The following is a 9,768-nucleotide window of genomic DNA, read 5'->3' as shown; positions in this document are numbered from 1 at the left end:
CTTGTTTCTTTTCGAAGTGCTTTTAGTTTTCTTTAAAAGCAATGATATTAAGGGAGAGTAGAATTTGAAAGTGGCAGTAATGCAACCCCATGGATGCCAACCGCCGTAAAACCTCACAGACGAAGAAGAGGAGGAGGAGGAGGAAGAAGAAGAAGAAGAAAAAGAAGCATCATCAGCAAGGTCTTTATCTTGATTATAAAAGAGGGTGTTATTATGGCCACGCAAAAGATTTGGATTGTTCATAGAATCTGAGCTTTGGTTTCCCTCAGCGCTTCTTTTTTTTTTTTTTTTTTTTTTTTTTTTTGGTGGGAAGATATTTGCTGCCATCCAGTGGTTGATATTCCTGGAGCGGTTTTGTCTGAGGTGAGATGATAATGATGATAAGATGAGAACAACTTTATTTATCCCGAAGGAAATTGTTGTGCCCGAGTTTCAAGCAAAAACATAACAGTAATCGATAATAGTAGGAAGTAGGGTGAATAAGAAATACAATAACATATAAATTGTCAAGGTTAAGGCTATCAAGTGTTTTAAGGTCTTAAGTACAATATCAAGTGTTTTAAGGTCTTAAGTACAAAAAAATAAGGAACGCTTCACGAATTTGCGTGTCATGAGATGGGAGATGGTTTGCATAGCAGCAGCAGTGACACAAGATCACCGGCATAATGATGACAATTAATTTATATTTGCTGATGAATTAGCCGCGACAAAGCAACTGAAAGGAATGGGGATGGATCCTCGAGGGGGAAATCACCAAGTGACACTGCAGTGGAATCACCGGTGGGCCTTGCCGGGGTCCAACTCACTCCCTTAGCCTCGCATGCAATGTGTCTTGATCCCCTGTGCTTGGTGAGGATGTAAAAATCAAGGAATACCTACACTTCCAATTCTTTATCGGGGTCGTTTCAGTGTTGCGTGCCTCATATTACTAGACAGGGCTCTTGTCAAGAACACTGTTGTCTGTAGTGGGACGTGGCCGGCTGCCGGTGTGTTCTCGTTTAGCGCTTCTCCGAAAGGATTGAGGGATCGGGTTGTATCTACCAAAACCATTTGGGTTCAATTTATTACTTTTTAGAAGGTTTTGATATTGGCCATTCGAATGCATCGAGGGAAAACACCAGACCGGAGAAAACAATTGACTATAGACATGATGTCAACTGCTGACAAATTGAATGCAGATTTTTTGAATGTGTTGGGAGAGGATCAAGGGGTTTGGTGACGGTAACAGACAATGGTTAGTCTTAAAATCAGTGATATAGATTTTGATGCTATTTATTTCTTCACTGAAAAGAAAATGATTGAAATTCATTCCATGTGTTGAAGAATAGTAGGATAAGAGGACATAAAGAGAGAGGGTCCAATGACTTTATTAATTGCAGCTGAATGATGTTTCAGATCATTTTTACCCTCTCCCCTGTGTGCGGGGGGAGCAGAATGGACAATGTTTACAGTTTAGAAGTACAGTAGTTTTCTCCAGCAACAGTTATAGGCCTTAATCTTGTGTCTAAAAATGCACCAACCAATTGTCATTTCATTATTTCTTCTCCTTTCCAACTGTTTCTTCTTTCAAGTTGTTTTATAACGTTTATAGCTTATATATTCAGCGTCACATAAGCTGTGGATTCTCTAATGTGTAATAGATAGCACAGATAGCAAATACTGCGAGACAGAAAATATGTAATGCGATCCACCATGCCATTCAAGTTTATACAGACGATTTTATCTTATACAACATGTTAGTCAAAACCAAAGTCAACTTTATTGTCAATTCTGCCATATGTTTCACACATACTTTTCCACCGCGTGTCTAAATAATACCACAGACAACAACCAGTTAAGACGAGGTAGCAGGGTCATTGTACAGTCAAAAACAAGGGTAGATGTAAGTGCTATTTTTTTAAACACAGCTGTAAGAAAAAGTGAGTGCAGGTTCAAAGATCGCCGGTTGTTAGTGTGTGTATTTGTGTGGGTGAGTCCCTGAGACAATTCTTGGATAATTCTGATGTGTGACAAGGTCCGATTTGTGTGTGTGTGTGTGTGTGTGTGTGTGTGTGTTTGTGTGTGTGTGTGTGTGTGCGGGCGGGGGCCTCAAAGCAGGGAGGGAGTTGAGATTCCTGACAGCCTGGTGGATGAAACTGTCCTTGAGTCTGCTGGTCCTGGCCTGGAGACTCCATAGTCTCCACCTTGATGGCAGCAGTCTGAAAAAGCTGTGAGACCTGCAATATAGAGGGCCTTGCTGGTGAGGCGGTTGCTGTAGATGACCTGGAGGGAGGAAAGAGGGGCCCCGACAATCTTCTCAGCTGCTCTTACTATGTGCTTGAGGCTCTTAGGGCAGGACACAGGCGATGTACCACGATGTGATGCAGCTGCTCAGGATGCTTTCGATGGTGTCCTGTAGAAGGTGGTCATGATGCAGGGGGTAGATGTTTGTGTGCTTTCTTGGCCAGTGAAGCCGTGTTCATGAACCAGGAGAGGTCCTTTTGAGACGTGCACGTCCAGGAACTTGGTGCTGCTCATCCTCTCCACCAGAGCACCATTGATGGTCAGAGGGCTGGGCTGGGTGTGCTCTCTTCCGAAGCCCACAACAATCGCTTTGGTCTTCTCCACGTTCAGAGAGAGATTGTTGTCGCTGCACCACAGGGCAAGGAGGCTCATCTCGCTTCTGTAGTTAGTTGTTGATGAGACCAACGTCACCCGTGTCGTCCGCGTACTTGACGAAGAGGTCGGTGTTGTATGTTTGTGTACAGTAAGGGTGGGGGTGAACAGAGGGGCGGCTCAGCACACATCCATCTGTGCTCACAGTGATTGTGCTGGATGTGTTGCTCCCAAACTGTGCCAACGGACAGGTCCTTAGTGTCCAGGTGTGTGAGGGCCGAGTGGACGGCGGTGGAGATGGCGTCCCCAGCCGAGCGATTTGACCGATACGTGAACTGGGAGGGATCCAGAAACGCTTAAAGCACTTCATCAGAATAGGAGTGAGTGCAACCGGGCGGTAGTCATTGAGGCAGGGTAGCGACATCCTCTTCAGCACTGGGACAATGGTGGTGGCTTGGAGGCATGTGAAAACAACGGCCTGACTCAGAGATATGTTGAGGATGTCGGTGAGGACATTGCTGGGTTCTTCCACACACTATGTTGTCAGGACCCAGGGCTTTACGTGTTTTGATCCTGCCAAAGAACCTCCCCACATTGTCTGGGTGTCGACAGTGTCAGTTCCTTCTCGCTGGAAGGGGGTGCCGTCTCCTGTGTGGAGGTGCTGTTCTGTGCCTGAATGTGATGAAAAAATTGTTCCGCTCATTCAGCTCATGTGGCTGTCATTTGTCCATGGTGCAGGCTTGTAGTACATGAGGGTCTGTAACCCCCACCAGACTGTGTGTCTCTACTGTTGTTAAAACAGTGAGCAATCTTCCTTAAGTTCTGCCTCTTAGCCTTGTTCATGCCATGGGGCAGGTTGTCTCTAGCTGTCCTCGGGCCAACTGAGTCCCTGGCCTTGAAGGCAGTATTCTGAGCCTTCAGGAGCCTCTGGACCTCCCCAGTCAGCCAGGTTTCTGATTGGCCCTAACAGTGATGGCCTGTGACATCATCCGTACACTTTGTGATGTATGCTGTGAAAGACTCGGTGCACTCCTGGAAGTCTGTGGTGTTGTCGGAGGTGGCAGCCCGCTTGAACATGTCCCGATCTGTTGTGTTGAAGCAGCAGTCTTGAAAAGCCTCCAAAGAACCTTTTGGCCACACCCCTTACCTGCTTACAAACCTGTCTGGTGACTTAGACCAGTGGTCTGAATGCTGGCGTTAGCATGACAGAGACATGATCAGAGGCACCAAGGTGGGGGAGGGAAGGGCTTTATAAGCTCCTTTCTAGGTTGTGAAGACATGGTCCAGTGTTGTTCCCTCGAGAGGGAAAGTTAATAGGCTGGAATATATTGGGGAACACATTCTTTGGGTCAGCATGGTGTTGAAACAAAGACTGTATACTTTCACAAAAATCTACTTTTGACAACAGTTATGTGTGGAAAAACACAAGCAAATAAACAGTAAAAACAGTATACTTCCCTTAGGGAAGTCACTCTGACATCCGCGCCAGCATGTAGGTGTCACAACGTAAAAGATCTGGCCATTTTTATGTCGTGACTCCCCCGAATAATTGTATCAGTTCATTGAAAGTCCAGACCAAGGGAGGGCAATAAATTTGTCTGGTGCGCCACATTTCTCCTTTAATTTTTACGTGCGGGCCAACTCGGTATCATGTAGCTGAACAAAATGAAAATAGCAATTTCAGTATTTAAAATTTTTGGCATTTTATTTAAACTTTTAAATTCTTCATGATCACATAAATGTACTGAGGTTATTTTGTATGTAATCATCCATACAAAATTAAACAAGAGAAAAAAATTAGGAGTTTCTAAACTCAATATTGATTGAAAATAATAAGAATAATAATTGATAAGAAAATAGTTTGGCAGGCAGGATAAAAAAAAGCAAACTGGGCCGGATGTGGCGCGCAGGCCGTAAAATTTCCCAAGTCTGCTCCAGATTGTAATGAATTTCCACCAGTCATCAATATGTGGTACATGTTGAAAATCCTCTTTTAATGATCACTTTGTAATCGGTGGACATTTTTGGACCTTAATCTGCAAACTTCCATTCACAGTATTTAGAGTCATGAGGGCTTCAATTGTCCATGAAAGAGGGGGAGGAGGACAGACTTAAAATGATAATTTACGAACACAGGGAATAATAACAAGTAACCAAAGATGTGACAAGAGAACTTATTATAGTAACATTTATTATACCAAAGTCTATTGTACTCAAGAGAGGTGTAAACAGATACACACTTCGGCCCCCTTTAAACAATGAAATTGAAGTTCCAGTTTAAGATTTAAGAAAATTAAATATTTCTCATCGGGATTAAAATGTTTAACAATGCTAGTTAGATCATCGGGTGCACTTCTTTGCATCGTCTCCCACGCTGCCCAGGAAATTTTGTTGACGTGACGCGCGCTTAACACGGCGTACGCGAACGCTCATCTGTTTCTATGGCAACTTCAACTGGACGTCCAAGCGGAAACACGTGACACAGTCGACAGAAGGCTCCAAATTTGAAAAAGGTGACCGGCTGTGACGCGTTACGCAATACACAACATTTGGAAAGTTCAACGGCGAGAGGTTTGGAGTAAAGCAGAAACAACACTTCAATGTCATCGTGAAGTAAGTCATTTCTATACTGTCTTTCTTATCAAATGTATTGATTTTAGGTTTTACAAAGGAGTTTAGTGAGGGTCATAAGCTAGTGTAGAGTTTGCTAGCAAGTCTCGCAAAGCCAAGCTTACCTTAGTATTAGCCCAAGGTAGAATCAGAAAAAAAAACAAAACTTTATTTGTTCGTGAGGGGCAATTGGGGGAAAGTGTATGTTGAATTAGCCGGGAACGTTATTTTAACGTTGTTTTTTTTTTGACCGATAAACGTGACGCGTACACATATCATACACAAACACGGGATTTGCTTAGTAATGAACGCAGGTGTTTGAAATTAAACAAGTGATACTTAGATTACGCGTCCGCCATATATTCCAGATTTAAATCGGTGTGGCAATTTTGAGTCTCGGTTGTCATGTTATTCCCACGACCGTGGAAATTGGGCACGTCCTAATTAGAGGCATTCTAGTGCGCTCGACTGCCCGACGCGCCGCCATAGCTACGCTAATTACAAAGCAGTGTGAGTAACCCAGATTAGTTTGCCATCGTTTATATGGTAACGCAGCACTCAACATCAGTCACTACACGTCTCGACTGAATGACACGAGTCCCTTTTCGATGAGTGATGTAGGATGTTGAAGCACAAGGTTGAGGTGATAGGACTTGTTTCATTTTTGTTACGGTATTTGAAAAAGCAAGTTTCCACCTTACTGTTTTTATCCACCCTCTCCATGTTAAATTAATGTAGTACTTCTTGTCTGCAGGTCAGTGGATGTCCTCAACACACTGTGGACTGTGCATACAGAAGGCGTAAAAATGCAGAGCACTCCTGAATCTAACGTCTATCATGAAAAGTGCAAAGGCCAGCACTGTTATGATTGTTCTGACAGTGGATATTCAGGTGTATTCTACAGTCCACATAGCAAAAGTGGAGTCAACCCATGTCGAGCTTTGTTGTCTTCTGTAGACTTTGATGAGACGCCAAAAGAGAACCTCAGGCTTTCTGTCTCACCTCAGGAGAGAACTAAAGAATCAATTAGATGTATGGGCATAGACTCAAACAGAGTACAGCGACAGTCACCGATTAGCTGGTGTGAAACTCCTAAAGTGCATAAGAGAGATGGCTCACTCCGACATAGACTCTTGAGCAAACTTACCACTGATAGCAGAGGTGAAAACACAAAGTCGCCAAACAATGGTGTTCGGTCTGACCACTGGCTCAGTGTGTCGTTTGACTCAATAGACTCTGTTCCACCAGCTTTGACACGAAATGCCTTAAAACCGGGGCCAGACCTGTTGTCTGGTAGGAAACGTCGTCATCTATTCTCTCAAATAAGGACATCCACACTTGAGGATGGTAACCTCAACTGCGGCCAACACTTCAGTTTAGATAAACAAGTTCTACTCAGAGATGCAGAATTCAATACAAGCAATAATGGCTCTGACCAATTCAGTGCTGTAACTCCTCTTTTAAGCAAGTCCTTCCCAGCCTCTTCAAGAGAGAACTCTCAGTCACCAGTTAGCAGTCTGACCAATGATCTATATGATGGCTCTAGTGTTTTGGTCACACCGTCATCCACTCATACACCCAGGTACAACAGGTATGTAGGTTTTTGTACCCTTGGATAAGGAATAAATAACACAATTTATGTGGACATCAAAAACATGTCTGATTGAATTTCCTCAATTCTGGAACAGGTCCCAATATGAAGACAGTGGGTTCAGTTCCCTGACCCTTGATAAATCTGCAGACTCTTTGGTCGATCATGATGGCTCCTTTCAGGAGTTGCTGCTCTCTGCTCCTAAAGGAAGATGTGAAACACCAAACCTGGCGGAAACAAATCGACGTGCGCGTTTACAGCGTCAGCACAGACTTTCTACTCTTAAAGAAGGGGGCTCTCAGTCAGAGGAGGATGTGACCGATAGAAGACACCAACATCGTCTATGTAACAGTCACTCTAAAGGTGATCAAGTTTTTCATGACTGTGACACGCCTTCCAAGGTTGTCTCTGGTGAAGGTGGCAATAGCATGCCCTTTGGTATAGCTTCAGATGAGCTCAGTTGCACCCCTTCACTTAGACAAACTTCACTAAAGCCAGAAGCCACGCCACCTTGTAGCACAATCCCTATTCATTCTGCTGTGACTCCTCTCAAGAAAATTGCGGCTGATCTTGCCCTGACACCAGCTTTGCAGCTGGTCCACGCTATGTGTCAGGAAAGGGCCCAGATTTTTACTGACCAAAGTCCAACTCTTAAAGAACAGCTAAAGTCTGCAGCAGCACTTGGAGAGACCCCAAGGATGTTTCGGACAACTATGCCATTGGTGGGGTTGATTGGCAGGAAGATGGGCCTGGGGAAGGTAGATATATTGACAGAGCTGAGAAAGAGGAACCTACTGCACATCCTGGCTATAATACTCAACTACTTGTCATCTGACTGCATCTACAGGTGTGGACTCATCTTTTCAACTTAATTCTCCTGCTTCTGTACAATTTTGTTTTCATCTGCAAATTTGCCATTGAATTTATTACAATTTTTAATGGTATAATTTAATTGATAATGAACTTAAAATATCAAGCTTTAAGCACAACAACACTAACTGATTTAACTAACTGACTGATTAGCATTGAATTATGTATTCATAGAACAGGCAGAAAGTTTTGAAATGCTGAACTGTGCAGTTTCTCAAAATGTCTGCTGTTGTCAACTGATTAGGCGTGAATGCCCGTCTAAATTTCAACTGATAGCAACTGTTTCTAGTTTATTGCCTTCCACAAGCAACAGGGATAATGACTTCTAGTGCTATGTAGATTTAGTTTGGATGCATCCAATGACTTCTATGAACAATGTTGTAATGAGGGAAAAGCCTTTGGAGGTTGTAAGACAACCTTACCCTAACCTGAGGAAATAGACCCATCTGTGACTTACATGGGTTGCAACCCTTTAATATGATGTATTTTGGAGATTCCCTCAAATAGCTAAGAATAAACAAGCATAGAACTCCAGATTTCTTCCTCCACCAGGGTGGACTCCAAAGGGCCTGAAAAGTGATTTGGAGAGAAAGTGGAAATTGGAACCTGCCCATATATCTATATCTTTTTTCATCTGATTATGCCAGTGAATGAAAGCAGTTATGTCCAAAGACTGGAATCAAAATAAAGTTCCAACATATCTTCTTTTATGTAGATGAAGAGGGAAAGTATTGACAAGGATAGTTAGTTGTATTGTTGGAAAACGTGACATACCTGGACTGATAATATTGCATATTGCTATTTTTCAAGCTTAAAGACCAATTCGAAACAGGTACAAGGTTTTACACATGCTGATAAAAAAATTCTAGAGATGTATGTACAAATTGAACTCGACTGAATCTTAAATGTTATTAGAAAATCACAAATGCTATTAAAAATTCAGAGACGACAAAACCAAAAGGTTGCTTGTGAACGTTGCATTTGTGTTTAATAGGTGTTGTCACGTTTGCAAGAGCTGGAATGGAATAATCCAGCAAGACCAGCAAGCGAGTACCCGAAGAGAAATCTACCTGGGTGAAGTAGAAGCTGTCCTTGAGGTAGACTTGATCTGGTCCTGAAAGTCAGTCTGTAGAGATTTGTTCAAGATACCTTTGCTTTTTGCCACAATAATATTTGTTTTGAACTTGTGTTTTGTCAGCAGTTGATCGAAAATGAATCCCCCCCAACCCCATTTCAAATGTCAGTGCTGATGTACTCTGGATAAATGTATCCAAATTCAGCATCTAACTTTGATGTCCCACTCTAGATACGTGGTGCCGTCCATGTTGCAGATGCTGATACAAGGCTAACCCTACAAATGAGATCAGCTCTCAAGACTGTTCAGCCTCAGTCCAGGACTTCTAACTACTGCACGCCAAAGTCAGGAAATAGCACTTTAAAACTGTCACACAATAGCACTTCATGTTTAAGTAGCGGCAGCAAACGGGACAAGTTTTTAGAAGTAAGTTTTACAATCATAGGATTTTACAACTTTAATTTGTATTACTAAATACAAACTGCTTTTGTGAAAAGTGACAGGTATTTTATATTCCTATCCCTTGTTTCTTTTAAGGTTGCTAAAACACTCTTTAACGATGAGTGCCTCAAACCTTGCCCCCATTGTCAGCATCCGGCAAGGTGTCACTCAGTGAAAAGGGAGGGTGTATGCAGCAGAGTGGACTGTGGTTTTCAGTTTTGTACAGCCTGCCTGTGTGCTTTCCATGGTTCCCGAGAGTGTGGCAGCCAGTCTGCAGGTCGTCGCAAGAAGGACATACTTCCAGGAAGTGCTCAAAGCAAACGTAACATAAGGAGACTATGAGCAAAAAGTGGAGTGAATTCCTATTTGTTGTTTTGAAATTGATGTATTTTTACTGCAGTACGGTGATGAAGTGGTGCTGTACAACCGAGCCACTTCTGTACTGATAGTCTTTGTCTGTATTTGTGCTGTAAATTTCTTTAACTTTCCCAACACAGTTCTTGCTCGTGTGTGTGTTTTTTTTTTTTTTAATCATGATTGCAGACGTTTCACCAGCAAACAACATCCAAACATTGCAATGGGTATA

The 9,768-nt window shown here is 42.8% G+C and overlaps 1 protein-coding gene across 3 annotated transcripts; it reads left to right on the top strand.

Moving 5' to 3' along the window:
* Positions 1-5,762: 5,762 nt before the first annotated feature.
* On the top strand, positions 5,763-9,767 carry fbxo43 (F-box protein 43). Of its 3 annotated transcripts, XM_086154805.1 has the most exons (6): positions 5,763-6,796; positions 6,894-7,643; positions 8,661-8,763; positions 8,973-9,109; positions 9,140-9,167; positions 9,279-9,767. In XM_086154805.1, exons 1-6 carry the CDS (start codon positions 6,012-6,014, stop codon positions 9,522-9,524), a joined length of 2,049 nt encoding a protein of 682 aa, XP_086010931.1. In that variant the 5' UTR covers positions 5,763-6,011; the 3' UTR covers positions 9,525-9,767. The 3 variants fall into 3 exon arrangements, with proteins under 3 accessions (XP_086010931.1, XP_086010929.1, XP_086010930.1); XM_086154803.1 differs by having other exon boundaries at positions 8,973-9,167; XM_086154804.1 differs by having other exon boundaries at positions 6,894-7,653; positions 8,671-8,763; positions 8,973-9,167.
* Position 9,768: the final 1 nt, after the last annotated feature.

This window comes from Fistularia commersonii, chromosome 11 (genome assembly GCF_037954325.1).
Source record: "Fistularia commersonii isolate RoL2024-O1a breed Wild chromosome 11, RoL_Fcom_v1.0, whole genome shotgun sequence".
In the NCBI taxonomy this organism is placed as follows: domain Eukaryota; kingdom Metazoa; phylum Chordata; class Actinopteri; order Syngnathiformes; family Fistulariidae; genus Fistularia; species Fistularia commersonii.
Note: the sequence above shows the minus strand (reverse complement) of the source record. Positions and strands in the feature narration are given on the sequence as shown.